The 15,459-nt window shown below is 43.0% G+C and overlaps 1 protein-coding gene across 1 annotated transcript; it reads left to right on the top strand.

The window, feature by feature from the left end:
• The first annotated feature begins 4,506 nt into the window (after positions 1-4,506).
• Positions 4,507-13,150, top strand: LOC125516514 (wall-associated receptor kinase 3-like). The gene is made up of 5 exons (XM_048681936.1): positions 4,507-4,611; positions 4,698-4,748; positions 4,848-4,977; positions 5,056-5,169; positions 11,949-13,150. The coding sequence occupies exons 1-5, from the start codon at positions 4,507-4,509 to the stop codon at positions 13,148-13,150; spliced, it is 1,602 nt and encodes a 533-aa protein (XP_048537893.1).
• Positions 13,151-15,459: the final 2,309 nt, after the last annotated feature.

The following is a 15,459-nucleotide window of genomic DNA, read 5'->3' as shown; positions in this document are numbered from 1 at the left end:
GCCTGAAATTTGTCGGAACAGAAATGAATCTACATTCCGGCAAAACATAGGCCACTCGGCTACATTCCCTACAAACTACAAAAGGCCACTTGGGGACAATCGAACCACTTCAATGTTGCATATAACAGGACCACTTAAGAACCTATACATGAGCAACTACAACAGTAGGTATACATGAGCAAACACTATTGAGGAATTTGCATATCACATGACCACTTCAAATTTGCATCTCACTACTAGCGAAAACCTTATACACAGAACTTTTGTAGTAGCGTTGGTTAAAAAGCGGCGCTACTGCTACTTAGTAGTAGCGCGGGGCAACAGAAGGCGCTACTGCTATGTACATAGCAGTAGCGCGGCCATGGAGAAGAGCGATACTACTAAAATTACCCCACCGTTGCTGCCAGGCTAAGTGTAGTAGTAGCGATGTCCAATGAAACGCGCTACTACTAGGTAGTTTGGCAGTAGCGCTTTCTTCTAAACCACGCTACTGCTAATCCAGCCTTATCCCCCCGCGTGCCCGCCTGTTTCCTCACTCTCCTTTGTCTCACTGTCACGGTCGTCGTCCTCCTCGTCCCCGTCACCGCATTGCCGCCGACGTTGCCGCATTGCCGCCGCCCTTGGTAAGCCTCCTCCTTCTCCTCTTCCTCCTCCCTCCTCTAGCTGCCCCTCCCCCTCCTCCGCCCTAATCCTCTCTCCTCTAGCTGCCTCTCCTCCTGCCCTCATCCCTCCCCTGCTCCTCCCTCCTCTAGCCGCCCCTCCATCAACAGCACCTCCTCCCTCCACAGCCCCTCCTCCCTCCATAGCCCCTACTCCCTCCCCCTCCTCCATCCATAGATTTAGTTGATAGTATAGATAGGTAGAATCTAGGTTTTTTCAATAGTATAGATAGGTAGAATTTTTTAGAATGTACATAGAATTTAAGTGGTTAATAGAACTATTTTATTTATAGTAAGTGCTTAATAGAACTAGTTGAATTAGTAAGAAAATTAATTATCTTTATTTATAGTAAGTGCTTAGTTGAACAAGTTGAATTAGTAGGAAAATTAATTATTTTTATTTATAGTAAGTGCTTGGTTGAATTTGTTAAATTAATAGAACTAGTTTATTTTTATTAAGAAAATTTAGGTATAGAAATTTTTTGTATTTTTTTCAATATAGTAATGTATTGGAAAATTTAATTATTTTTATGATATTATAACTTTGTCATCAAAGAATGCTATATGAGATTTGATGATCTAAAAATGTACTCGGTGGAATATGTAGGCTTTGTAGAGTCATGTCTCCTTGGAGTGATCATCGTCCGAGCTACCTCTACTTCCTCTACACTCGAGTCGGTGAGCTAAAAGTCCACCTCCTCCTTCTCCACTCCACGGTGTGTTGAATAGAGTAGAACTAGGGTATTTAGTCGGTAAGCTCATGTGAGAATGCTTATGATAATTGATCCGGATGGAATTGCAAGTTTAAGCATCGTTGTATGTGTATGGACATCTTTGTATCGTAGGGAAAATCCGAGTGGCCTATGTTTTTCCGGAGTGTTGATTCATTTTTGTTCCGGCAAATTTCAGGCGCTCGATATGTCCTACTTTAGGAAAGGACATGCTGGATTTGTCCGTGAATTTAAGCATGACTTGTCCTAGAATATGTAGAAAATATCGAGTGCCCCGGAATTGCTAGAAAGAGAATTAAATGACATTTTGAGTTGAATTTAAGTCTGTCGGGGCTCCATACATGATAGTCAAAAATCGGTGAGGGAGAGTCTCCACCATATATGAGAGAAGAAGAATGCCGACTATTGTTGTGGGGGTTGCTTCTCCTTCTTCTCTTTGTGCTAGACCTTTGTTATGCACTAGGGGAAGAAAGAGTAGTGGCTATCATCGACGGTTGAAAAATCTGTGAGGGAGTGTCCACCATATATGAGAGAAGAAGAATGCTGACTGTTGTCATGGGGGTCGCTTCTCTTTATTTTCCTTGTGCTAGATATTTGTAATGCACTAGGGAAAGGAGGAGTAGCGACCATCACCGATGGTCGCAATATCAGAGAGGGAGTTTCCTGGTAGTTGCCTTCGATCGATTTTCAATTAATGTTTCAAATATGAAAATTGGAAATGTCTGACGATGAAAATTCTTTCGGTATGTGTGAATACTGAGAAGACGAGCGCGGCCTGTGCAACAGAAATTTCTTAGTTGGTGGTAGGCGCTTCAGCATGAAGCTGGATAAGACCTTTGAAGTGGATATAGTAAGTCACATCGACAAGTCTTATTTCGTAATTAAGCATGACTTCTGCTTCTTTTGCTTCAACTTATAATTTTAAATTTTTACTATTCACTACTGGAATCTGGCATTTTCCCGTCTGCCTCCTCTTTGCCGTCCGCTTCCACAAAGCGGACGACAAATAAAGGGCTGATGGCAAAACACTATTTGTCGTCAGCCAACTCTTTGCCGTCCGCCAGCTCACGGCATAGAATCTTTGCCGTCCGCTAGCGGACGGCAAAGAATAAGGGTGGCCCACTACCGAGAACCACCTAACAGACACTTTCTTTGCCGTCCCCTAGCAGAAGGCAAAGAAAGTGGCCAAGCTAACGTCCGTTAGCTAGGATCTTTGCCGTCTGCTGGCGGACGACAAAGAACCGTGCCCTAACTAAAATCCATCAACGCCTGCCCGCGCCCCATCCCTCTGTCCCCTCTCTCTCTCCACCCGCGCCCGAGCCGCCGCCGCCCCGTGCCACCCCGCCCCCGTGCCGCCCCGACCCCGCGCCATCCCCGTCGCCGTGCCGCCCCAGCAGCCCCGGTGACCCCTTCCCCGCCCCGCGCCATCCCCGTCGTCGCGCTGTGCCGCCTCGTGCCCGAGCCGCCGCCACCCCACGCCACCCACGTCGCCGCGGCACCGCCTCCTCCACCCCGGCGGCCCTGGCGCCCCTCTGCTCCACCACTGCGGCCGTCCCGTCGCTCCGGCGCCCCCTCCTCCACCCGGCTGCCCCGGCGCCCCTCTGCTCCACCACCGCGGCCGCTCCGCCGCTCGGGCACCCCCTCCTCCACCCGGCCGCCCCGGCGCCCCTCTCCTCCACCACCACGGCCGCCCCACCCCTCCGGTGCCCCCTCCTCCACCCGGTGAGACCTCTTGTATTTTTTATGTTTTTGTTTCTGTATTTTAAGTTTAGTTTAGGTTTACTTTAGTTTTGGTTTAGTTTAGATTTACTTTAGTTTAGGTTTGGAGCAGAGAGCCTTATATTGTAGTGCAAGAATTGATTATGATAGCTCATCCAGACTTGGAAGTTCTTAGGGTCCGTGCGAATAGAACCTGGTAGCTCGCTGATACACCAGTAGCTCAAGATGCGTAGCCTGCTATTGAAATGCGGTGCTAGTGCACTGATGTGAAGCATGGTGTATAATCCAGCTGCCGATCACACCTGAGTATGCAGTGTTACTTTTTTCAGGAGATAGCATCCCAACGACATTAATATAACTAGATAAGTTCCTTATAATATGATAATTCTTCCCCCTACAAGAACAACACATAATAAAGCATTTTTAAAAATATTGAAATAATTAAGCATGAACCTGTTGAAGTAATCAGCAACAATCGAATTAGTTTAATTTGAGAAAACAACAAGGCATGCATCTTGCTTATCGAATCTGTCATAAGAGGCAAACTATACCCGTCTTATTCTTTTCTTTTTTGCGGAAAGGCAAACTATACATTCAGCAAGCCGAAGGAAAGTCTAGCGTGTCTTTCTCACTAGCATAGGCATGAAAGCATAATCTCAATCTAAACAGGAGGCCGTGTTGATCGGAGTGACTGCGACGGTCACAGTCCTAGCAAATGGCAACATCATTGTTGAGGTGTGTGTGCCTCAAACTCGTATGTTAGTTGTGTCTCCTGTGATCATAGTTGAGCAAGTATAAGATTGCAGTATGGTTATAATGTCTTACCCCAGCTTGCATTTACATACCTTTTCTGTAATAGGATCCTATGGTAATGTGATGTGGTACTTGTTCTGATTTGCATACAAAGTAAATTGATTTTAGGACACTGCCCTTAGTTTCTGATTTGAGGTATGTTTGTTTGCTTGGTGTGTGGCACCTAGAGCCACCTAAAATATGGTGCAACTATGATTGTTGCCACAAGTATTCCAATGTGATCACACCACAAGGAACTTTAGGTTTAGTTTTGGTTAAGAAGAAAGAAGAAAGATGAAAAAAATAAGAAGAAGAAGATAAAGAGGAGGAAGAAGAAGTGTATTTTTTCCCTATTTTTAGATTACTATGCTCTTCTTTCAACATTTTTGGTTTTCTTTCACGTCTAAAAAAATTCCTAGTTTTGAAGGGTGCCCATTGCCATTGCCAACTAACCTACCAAATTAATTAAGTGTTGTTGATGTTGTTGAGCACAAGTGCATTGCTTTTTTTTTCTTAGTTTTCTGTCATGTCTAGAAACTTGGCTCTATGTTTATAGATATGCTTCTAGCTAGATACTAATTGGTCCCTTCTGCTGCTTATTAGAGATGGGGGGAGGCCATCACCGTAGGCTCTGCTCTACCACACCGGAGTACGAGTTGGATGCTTTCGAGTTCTTCAGTATCATACTTGGGACTTCCTCCAAGAGGCAGGTATATAAAAGGAGATATCCCCCCTTCACCCATCTCATTATGATAACTCTGTTTTTTGCTACATCACTCCTTGTCCCAAACTGCAGAGGCTACTTGACACTTTTATGACGATGCTGGACGGCCATCGGCCAAAGAATGTGAAGCTGCGATAGGCCGGCAGCGGGCTTCGCAGGCGTTGGGATGTGGAGTTGGTGATCAGGTACGACCACATGTACCTGTGTCGTGGTTGGGAGCAGTTCTACCGTGCCTATGACCTGCGGCACGGATACTTCCTTCTCTTCAGGTACGACGGTGACGCCATGCTCACCGTGAGGGTGTTCAACACGACTATGTGTTGCATGCGCTACCAGGACAACGATGATGCCAGTATGTTCTGCCTCTTCTTCCTCTACATTTTGCTTTGTCTCACATCGATTGTTAACGGTCATTGTTGCATTTGGTCAGGCAATGGAAGCAGCAGCAGCGACTCTGGCTACAGCCAAAGCAGCAGCGACTCTGGCTGCAGCAAAAGCAGCAACAAGGATGATCCAGAATGGAGTGGGGAAGAAGAGGAGCAGAGTGGGGATGAGGAGGTGCAGGATGACGATGGGCAAGAGATGGTGGTGGCTGAGGATGACGTAGCGATGGTGGTGGCTGACGATGGGCAAGAGATGGTGGTGGCTGAGGATGACCTAGCGATGGTGTTGCCTGAAGATGGCCTCGCGATGGTGGTGGTGCCTGACAATGACCTCGCGATGGTGGTGGCACCGGCGATCCCACAGCCGGGCGACATGACCATGCCAATTGTGGTAGAAGACTACATCCCACTGCCTCCACCGCCTCGCCACTCTTGGTGCATCAGGACGAGGATGGAGAAGGAGAAGAACAATGAGGAGTGAACTATGTCAGGTATGTCAGATCTCCAGAATGATCTATATATACTTAGCTTTGTTTCCTCTAAAATGACATAAGTTAGCTCTAATATGCAAGTTATCTCTAATATGCTTAGTTTCCTAGGTTTGCCCAATAATGACATACACTTGGCTTACTTGTGTAAAAATGGCATAATTATGCTTAGTTAGCTCAAAAATGGCATAATTAGTTAAGTTAGCTCCAAAATGACCCATTTAACCTAGTTTAGCTCCAATATGATCCATTTTACCTAGGCTAGCTCCAAAATGACCAATTTTACCTAGGTTAGCTCCAATATGGTCCATTTTAGCTAGGTTAGCTCCAAAATGACCAAGTTTACCTAGGTTAGCTCCAAAATGACCTAGTTTACCTAGGTTAGCTCCAAAATGACCAAGTTTACCTAGGTTAGCTCCAAAATGACCTAGTTTACCTAGGCTAGCTCCAAAATGACCAAGATGGCATAACATGCTTAGTTCACTCAAAGATGGCATAATTAGCTAGGTTAGCTCCATTTTACCTAAGTATGCTTACTTCTTATTCAAGTCTTCTTCTTCTTCATTTTCTTCTTCTTCTTCTAACTTTCTTATTTCCCATTTTGTAGATCTCATTTAATTCACGGAAGCTTGCATGGATGGAGTGCTTATTTTCCCTTTCCGCTTTTTTTTGTATCAATGAACTTGCATGGATGGAACTTGTTATATGGATGGATGGATAACGGTGTTGGATGAACAATGTGAAACTTTTGTAATATGTATGGATGGAACTATGTGTTGGTTATGTATGTATATATGATGAAACTTGTGTGTTGGATATGTCTTTTGTGAAATTAGTGTGTTGAAATTTGTGCGTTGAAACTTGTGTGTTCAAATTGAATGAATTTAAGAAAAAACACAAAAAAACAGGGGCCATACAGGATCTTTGCCGTCCGCTGGCTGACGACAAAGGTGCAATGGTCTTTGCCGTCCGCCAGCTGATGGCAAAGCTCATTGTTAGCCCCCTAACGGCCAGACGTTGTCACTTGTGCCGTCCAAGACCTTTGTCGTCAGCCGGCTGATGACAAAGATCGTTTCATCTTTGCCGTCCGCCAGCTGACGGCAAAGAAGCCTTTGTCGTAGCCTATTCAGTCGGACCTGTTGTTGTCAGCTGGTTGACGGCAAAGAACTTTCTCGTTCGCCATGTATGCCTTTACCGTCCTCCATGCAAAGTGCCTGATTCTTGTAGTGATTCTACCAGCGTATTCCCTGCCATGCAAGAATTTATGTCTTGGATAAGATTGGTTTCAGTCCTATGAAAACTATGGAGGTAAAGAGAATTCACTTGAGGACCAAGCATGGTTATAATTTTGCCGTAAAATTATACAATGTATACACATACACCTATTTTGAATGCAAAAATTGGAGAGCATTATGCAAGGCTTATGCATTTGAGCCTGATATACTTATCACCTTTGATATTCGTCCGGAAGATGATATTGAAGGTAATATCAACATCTGCGTCAATGTGCAGACGCCTCCAGTTCTACCATTATGTGAGTTTCTCAACCATATTTATGTCTTGGATAATGTTTATTCAGAAATAGTTGACAACTAATTTCTATTGACAGCTTATTTCCATTCAAGCAAACATGTCCGGTGCTTGGTAGACATGACCTAGTACTGTCTCGGGGCTGAACTAAACTGCAAGGAGATAAGTCATTATGTTTCATGGCTTGAGGATCTTGATACTATCAAGACAAGTTATTTTCATGGACTTCAAAATCTTAGTACTCAAAACGTGCGACCACTAGCGTGCATATTGAACTACGGTCACATCTATTTAGGAAAGATGGTAATATTTTTACTATTTGTCCTCAGTGCATCTTTTGCATACATTATTTTTTAAGCTAAACATCATTGCTAAGTATGTTACTACGATGTTCTTCAACATGGACTCCCGATGATAGTTGTGCCTCATTGGATCGAGGCTAAAGGTCGCATGAAAATGGTTAGCTTACGTCCAAGACATCCTACATTGCACATGAGTGCATTCAGGATTTCCAAAAGCGAGCAAGTCTTAATAGTCAAAGACTGGAGCAAAATTGTGAAGGATCACAGAGAAGTACTAGGGGCAGCAATCAGAAGCGCATCCCACAATTAGGAGACAGGTTCATCTGCATGCACCAATATGATGAATCAGGAGTGTTACACATGTTCTATGCTATTTTACCCGAGAGATTGCAGCAGGAGTGACTAGCTAGCTAGAATGAGTTTGAAGATGATGATGTGCTACACTATGACTATGATGATTAAATAGCTAGTGTTGATGGTAATGACTATGATGATTATTATTAGCTAGTGTTGGTGGTGATTAGATAGCTACACTATGATTATGATGATTAAATAGTGTTGGTGTAATGACTATGATGATTATTAGCTAGTGTTGTTGGTGATGATATGATGCAAGAGTTTTTATATTAATATGATGATGATGATGATGAGTTACTATATCATTGGGTGAAAGAACCATGGATTAGTTTCAAGTGGATGGATCCTAAGTGATCAAGTCATGGATTATCGTGATAATCCATGACTTGGTCACTTAGGATCCATCCACTAGAAACTAATCCACGGTTGTGATCAAGTCATGGATTATCATGATAATCCATGACTTGGTCACTTAGGATCCATCCACTTGAAACTAATCCGCGGTTCTTTCACCTAGTGATTCAATAACTCATTATAATGTAAAAACAATCCCTAATTTGCTATTGTATGAAAACTTGTATAAAGATGTATGAATACGACATAAAATAAAAAAGAAATAGAATACGGAATAATAGTAGTAGCGCGGGCAGTGAGACGCGCTACTAGTAATTACCAATAGCGCCTTTTACAGGACGCACTACTACTAGGTAGATATAGCAGTAGCGCGGGCTAACAAACACTACTGCTAACCTTTAGCTGTAGTGTCGTAGCAGTAGCGGGTAACCCGCGCTACTGATAAGCCAAAAACCCGCACTATTGCTAGGCTTTTCCCTAGCAGTGTCTCCTAATGTTTGACACTTCAAGAAAATCTACACAAATCTCATGCTCTCTCAAACTCAATTCAAAACCCAAATATAGATGGATGATCTCGAGAAACCTAGAACCTTTACATATTTCTATCCTAAATTGCTATCCTAAATAAAATTATGTCCTAATATAAATTATGAACCCTAGAACTCAATTTTTGTCCTAAATTTCAAATGATGAACCCTAGAACTCAATTCAAATTATGTCCTAAATTTCTGTCATAATAAACAAATCAGTACAAATTAAGAACCTACTAGACTTACAGCACTAATAGAAATTTATATTTGTATATTAAATTTTTTTCTCTAAACTGAACACTACTGCCCTAATTAACATCTAGTTAAACCCTACTACCCTAACCCTAATGCCCTAGTACTTAAGAATCTACAAGTACTAACTAATTAGATGAACCCTAGCTAGCTACTTAAGCACCCATTGATGAACCCTATGAATTATACAACTACAAGCATACATTGGGTGCAGAACAACTATACAAGTACTTAAGCAACTATACAACCCTAAAATATATTTAGTTAACTACTTAAGCATATACACATTTGTCCTAAAAATAATATTTAGTTAACTACTTAAGCATATACAAATTTGTCCTAAAAATATATTTACTTAACTACATTGGGTGCACCACAACTATATAGCTACTTAAGCATCTATAAGTACTAGCTAATTTGATGAACCCTAACTAATTGGATGAACCCTAGCTAATTTGATGAACCCTAAAATTTGATGAACCCTGGGAACCCTAGCTAGGCAGAGGTAGGGGAGGAGGAGGAGGAGGGGGAGGTGTAGGCATGCTCACCTCGGGCGCCGGCAGAGTGCGGGGGCAGGAGGAGGCAGAGCGGCCGAGGGAGGGGCATGCGGCGTCGAGGTTGGGGCTCGGGCGCGGGCGGAGGGCGGGCACAAGACGGCCACCGAGGGAAGCAGGCGGCATGCGGAGGGCGAAGGGAGGGCGCACAGCGGCCGATGGTGATGTAGGGTGATGACGACGGCGACAGCAGATGGGGGATTTGGGGGAAGTGGCCGGGGGAAGAAAAATCGCGCGGGGGGGTAAGTCAAAAATAGTGGTAGCGCTGGCCCAGAGAAGCGCTATAGCTGACTTAGCGATAGCGCTGGCTGCCATAACGCGCTACTGCTATAGGTAGTAGCTATTTATTTTCCTTTTTGTCTTCTTTTCTCCTTTTCCTTTTTTTTTCTTATTTCCTTTTCTTTTTTCCTTTCTCCTTAATTTAAGGAAATTATCTATAGCGGGGGGTACAAGGAATGCGCTACTGCTACATTAGCTACGGAGCTTGTTCTGAAAGATCGCTACTGCCATTCCTTTCTTCTTTATTTTTTGTTTTCTTTTATATTCCTTCACATTTTGTTTTTTTCCTTTCCGCTTTTTCTATTTCTTTCATCTTCATTTACTTTTCAGTATGATTTTCATTTCATTTTCTTTTCATTAGCAGTAGGGCTTTTCCATGAAAACACGCTGCTACAACCAATTTAGGAGCCGCGCGTTTTACCTAAGCTCACTACTACTATTCCTAGCCTGCTGAGAACGGTGTGGGAATTGTAGTAGTAGCGCTTCTTTCTGTAGATGCGCTACTGTTATAACCTTAGTTGCAGCGCGTTTTGTGATCAGGCACTACCGGTGAGCTTCTGTATATAAGGTTTTCCCTAGTAGTAGTTGGACCCCGGCGCGGTCACCATGGGAGTCGTTGCTCCCGGCCATCGGGCGCCACGACGGAGGGCTGCGACTACATGAACCCGCCTGCCAAACTGTTTTTTCGACAGAGGTTGCCACCGTCGCGGCCTTTCTTGCCTAACGATTGCCGGGATGAGAATAACGGGGCCAAAAAAGGCCCAGTTAACTACAGAGCTCCGATTTGTCCCGTGGAGTAGCAGTCCTTTTAGGACTGAGGGCCCAGTAAATAAAACATGCGGTGGAGGGCGGAACAGACAACAGATCCGACGACTGAGATAGCAAAAATCCCACAAAATGGATGGCCAGAAATGTTCAGATCATGAGAGGGCTGGGTTTTGGTTCAGTTTTACTGTCCTAAATAGGATCCAGGCATTTCTTGAAGGGCATTGCAGGATCGAGAACTGAAGTTCATACTCAATTCCAAGAAGATCTTATTGAGTATCACTGACAACTTCATAGCACTTTCTAGTTGTGCTTTGTCCTGTTATTTGCTACATTTGAATCATTCGGTGTGTTTAAATTTGAATGATTCGGTTTGTAAACTTTGATTTCGGTTTGTAAACTATATTGATGATTTGCTTCAACCTTCGTGTTTATGTTTAGCTTCTGTATGTGTGCTAATATGTAGTTGAAATATAAACTAGAAATGAATAAGTTAGAAAAAATAAAATTATACTCCGATTATAGTTAGAAGATCGGCTAGGTCAGGCCAATACTTAGTAGAGTAAAAATATTCCACTAAGCTTTACTCGGACGGATCCTCCTCTATTTTATTGTGATCGGGCTAGACTTGGCCTAAAAGGATTAAAGGAGCCGAGGAAGGGCGCCCCGGTCTACGATCGCAGGCTTTGAGAGAAAACTGACGACGCGGGAGACGAACGGCGCTGAAGACGACGTCGTGACGGTGGTTGACTTGCAGAGCCTCCACGGGAACAGCAGTCAAATGGAACGGAAGGCCGCTTGTACCTTCGAGGCGCGGGCGTCTGGCATCTGGAGCGCTGGGCGGCCGGACTGGAGATACCTCGTCTCCGCGCGGGGAAGAGAGAATCGAGCTTCGCGTCAAGAAACAAGGACAGAAGCGGGCTCGGGTTTGCAGCAGACGCGTACGTTTCCAGAGCTTGGGTCACCATGGGAACCTGGCACGCATCGAGCTGCTGGGCCGCATCTTCTCCACGTGAAACTGGTGGATCCGTGACTCCGTGTACGTACGTAATCGGAACAGCTGGCGCCGGCATGAATCTATCGGTAGCCCTGCTTCCTCTTCATAAAAGCATGCAAAAGGGCTCGCTCACATTCACCATTCATCGCATCCATCCATGCTCCATACTCCATAAGACCATAACAATGGCGCAAATAACCATCTTGGCGGTAGCGGCACTACTACTCATGCCGCTGCTCACTTTCGCTGGACGACCAGCAGCAATGGGTGATGGGACGAGCCCGGCCCCGACGCCGATGGGGGTGCCCACCTGCGGGCCGCGTCATCAAGACGAGCGGTACCTATTCCTTTTGTCATTTGAAGTTTTATTGTTAGATTGTACTCCCTTCGTCCCATAATATAAGATGATTTTTAACACTACACTAGTGTCAAAAAAGGTTTTACATTACGGCACATAGTATCAATTTCTCTATCTGTATATACTCATATCTACCATAGTATCTATACACATACGGTACAAAATGAATGACAGCGCTTATCTTTTCCAGCACGAAGAGCATCATTATTGGAGTTGCTTGTGGGACGGGCCTTGTACTTTTGGCTCTCATTGCATTCCTTGTTTTCAACAAATTTAAGCATCGGAGGGCCCAAATGTTGGAAGGGAAGTATTTCCAGCGAAACCGTGGGCAATTGCTGCGACAATTGGCATCTCAAAGAGCTGATGTTTCAGAGAAAATGATCATGACCTTGAAAGAGCTAGAGAAGGCAACAAACAATTTTGATCAAGGTCATGAAATTGGTAGTGGTGGGCATGGTACCGTCTACAAAGGGATTTTGCCTGACCTCCATGTTGTAGCTATTAAAAAACCAAAGACGCTATCTCAAAGGGAGACTGATGAGTTTATTAACGAGGCTGCTATCCTATCACAAATTAACCACAAGAATGTGGTAAAATTATATGGTTGTTGCCTTGAAACCGAAGTCCCATTGTTAGTCTACGAGTTCATATCCAACAGAACTCTTCGTGATCATCTTCATGTTGAAGGACCAATATCATTATCATGGGATGACAGGCTACGAATAGCAACGGAAACGGCCAGATCGCTAGCCTATCTTCACTCAGCAACTTTAATACCAATCATCCATGGAGATATCAAGCCTGCTAACATACTTCTGGACGATACTCTAACAACAAAGATAGCAGACTTTGGAACTTCAAGATACATCCCATTGGAGAAATCAGGGTTAACAACAATGGTGCAAGGCACACTAGGATATGTAGACCCAGTGTATTTGCACACAGGGCGCCTCACAGCAAAAAGTGATGTTTATAGCTTTGGTGCTCTGCTTATAGAACTGATGACTAGAAAGAAGCCATTTGACTATATGGCTAGCGAAGACAATATCCTTGTGGAACATTTTGCTACCTTATTTGCAGAAGGCAATTTGTCACTAATATTAGACCCACAAGTTATGAATGAGGGTGGTAACCTAGTTGAAGAAATCGCTGGAATTGCAGTAGCATGTGTAAAATTAAGAAGGAGGGAACGACCAACCATGAGAGAAGTGGAATTGAGATTGCAAGTCGCTCGATCATCTAAGGGATTTAAGGCGAATGTTAATGCTGTAGTAGATTCCCCGTTACATAGAGATGAAAGAATCAAAGAGGGGTTGACTAGCAGACAATATAGTATGGAAGAAGAGTATATGTTATCTGCAAGATATCCGCGGTAGTTCCGCTTACACAAGAATTGCGTGCAATTATCTTTCAGAGATTATGTGCACTTGGTTACCATGATGAGAATATGCTCTTAAACTTTCTCTAAAAATTTAGCGTAGTTTTTTAGCTATTCAGTTTTTTTGCATTTACTGTAATCTCATGGTCTGTTTTGGAAGCTCATTCTAGTCAATTTGTTTAGCATGGAGGTTATTTTTATACCTCATGTAACTAAACAATACTTGATAGTTTTTGCTTATACTATAAAATACTAGCTCTGGTTTAGAATGTAAAATTTGCATGGTCATTGGCTTCATGGGATGGCTCCTGAGTAAAGCCTCATTTCATTCACTGGAATAACAAAAAAAATTAGGAAACCCCATTTAAAACATGAGATTCCATATATCTTTAACACGGAAAAACACTTGCTTTAAGGGCAATTAAAATTTATAGATGTGTAGCATGAGTACCCATTTACCCTTGGAGTTTCCAGTCTACTCACCGGCCCGAAATCAGCTCACCTTGAAGTTCAAATAAATGGCTTCAGTTCCGATAACAAAGGGTGCATAATGATGCGAACACTAAACATTCAACTTGTTCATTTCACGTTTGGTTGGAGCTAATAATTGGTATTAGGACAATCTTATGTTATTAAAATCTGTTCATGGTGGTGGTGGGCATCTATGTTATACTCGATGACTAAAAAGGGACTTGGCCGTATGGCTGAGAAACAAACAAGAATAAAAAAAATGGAAATAGACTATGCAAAACGGTAACACGAAAGAATTTTTGTGTTGGAACAGATGACATCTATCTATCTATTGTGCAAAACGGTAACACAAGTTAACCAGAAAAAGGTGAATAGTTAGAAAATCCCATGGAAAACAAAGCCTTTAAACTTTAACTGTACATAGTCATAGCTTTAGACCATCTGGATCTTTACTTTAAGAAACTTACTGACATGTGTGACCAAAGCTTCTCACATGAGAATTGTCCTGCTCGTCCATCATTGAACAAAAACTCGTCACATGCTCGCTGGTGCGGATATCAAGTTGTCATCGGTCGCCATACTCTCCGGTTCAACCCTAGCAGTATTGCCAGCAAACTACCACCGCCTCCACTCCTGAATCGACCAGCTCGCGACCTCCTGCTGCTGCACAAAAGCCCCACCCCTGACCACACCGCCGCCAGACTGCTACACTCACCTCAGCACAATCCTCTGCTACTTGCTATGGAATGCCAAGCACACGCCCTTTGTCTTCCATACCTAAAGCGACCCACGCACTTACCAACTACTTGCCCGCACCCTCGTGGCCTCTCTCGTAGGTGTGTCCGTATGCTCTACCTGACGCCGCTGACTAGACTAGACTAGTCGCCAACCCATGCATTCGCACCGGCTAGTTAATTAATATTGAATTTCAATGTATATTGAGGTAGTTGGACTTACCCACCTTAATTAATAAAGTGGCACCTAAAAATAGTTTATGCTGAGATAACATAATATAAGCACATTATAAGTATGAGGAAGGAAGATTTTTTTATCTCATCTCAGTAGCATGTAAAGTCGACTAACTACTACCTACTTGCATAGACCTATTCATACGGCGTGCTTAGCAAATCTTATGTTTTCCTCGGTGAGAAATGATTGCTTCCTTTGTAAATTCAATCTAGGAAAAGCAATAAAAGAATAGTGTTGCTTACTTCCTATGGTTGCATTGCCTCTTCATATATGCTTCATATAAATTGGGTCAAGAAAACAATTGGTAAACAAAGTACACAACATATCCAAGTGAGATATGTAGCTAAGAAACGGTAGAACAAATAAGTTGAAATTAAAGAAAGAACACACTTTATCACATCTGGAATTTGAAGAATGCATGCCACAACCTCTAGAGAGCTTTTGTGAACATCATACCAAAGATCCTTACATATAGTGATTTTTATTACATGCACCTGAACCATATGTAGAATTTAAATTTGGGACTTGGATAGTATACATGTACAACATCGATGATGGACTTACGCGAAAAATGTACTTCAAAGTTTAATTACAGGCCACATCGTGCTATTGTGCGTTTTTACTGAACAAATAGGCCGGGATGGTTGCTCCAGATTTTCCCCTTGTATAAGTCGCCATATTTTGCTTAGATATAAGAGGAACTTTAAATCGTTTGGTCATTGTCATCATGATTTTTGCAGCAGTCCATAATACAAATACAAATTAAAAAAAAATTGAATAACGGGCGAGCATTGGACTTGTACGTCTACTGATAGTCATAGGCATGCATTTTTCAAAGACCAGCTCAAATAAGATAAATTATTCAGT

The sequence above is a fragment of the Triticum urartu genome, chromosome 6 (genome assembly GCF_003073215.2).
Source record: "Triticum urartu cultivar G1812 chromosome 6, Tu2.1, whole genome shotgun sequence".
NCBI classification, from domain to species: domain Eukaryota; kingdom Viridiplantae; phylum Streptophyta; class Magnoliopsida; order Poales; family Poaceae; genus Triticum; species Triticum urartu.
Note: the sequence above shows the minus strand (reverse complement) of the source record. Positions and strands in the feature narration are given on the sequence as shown.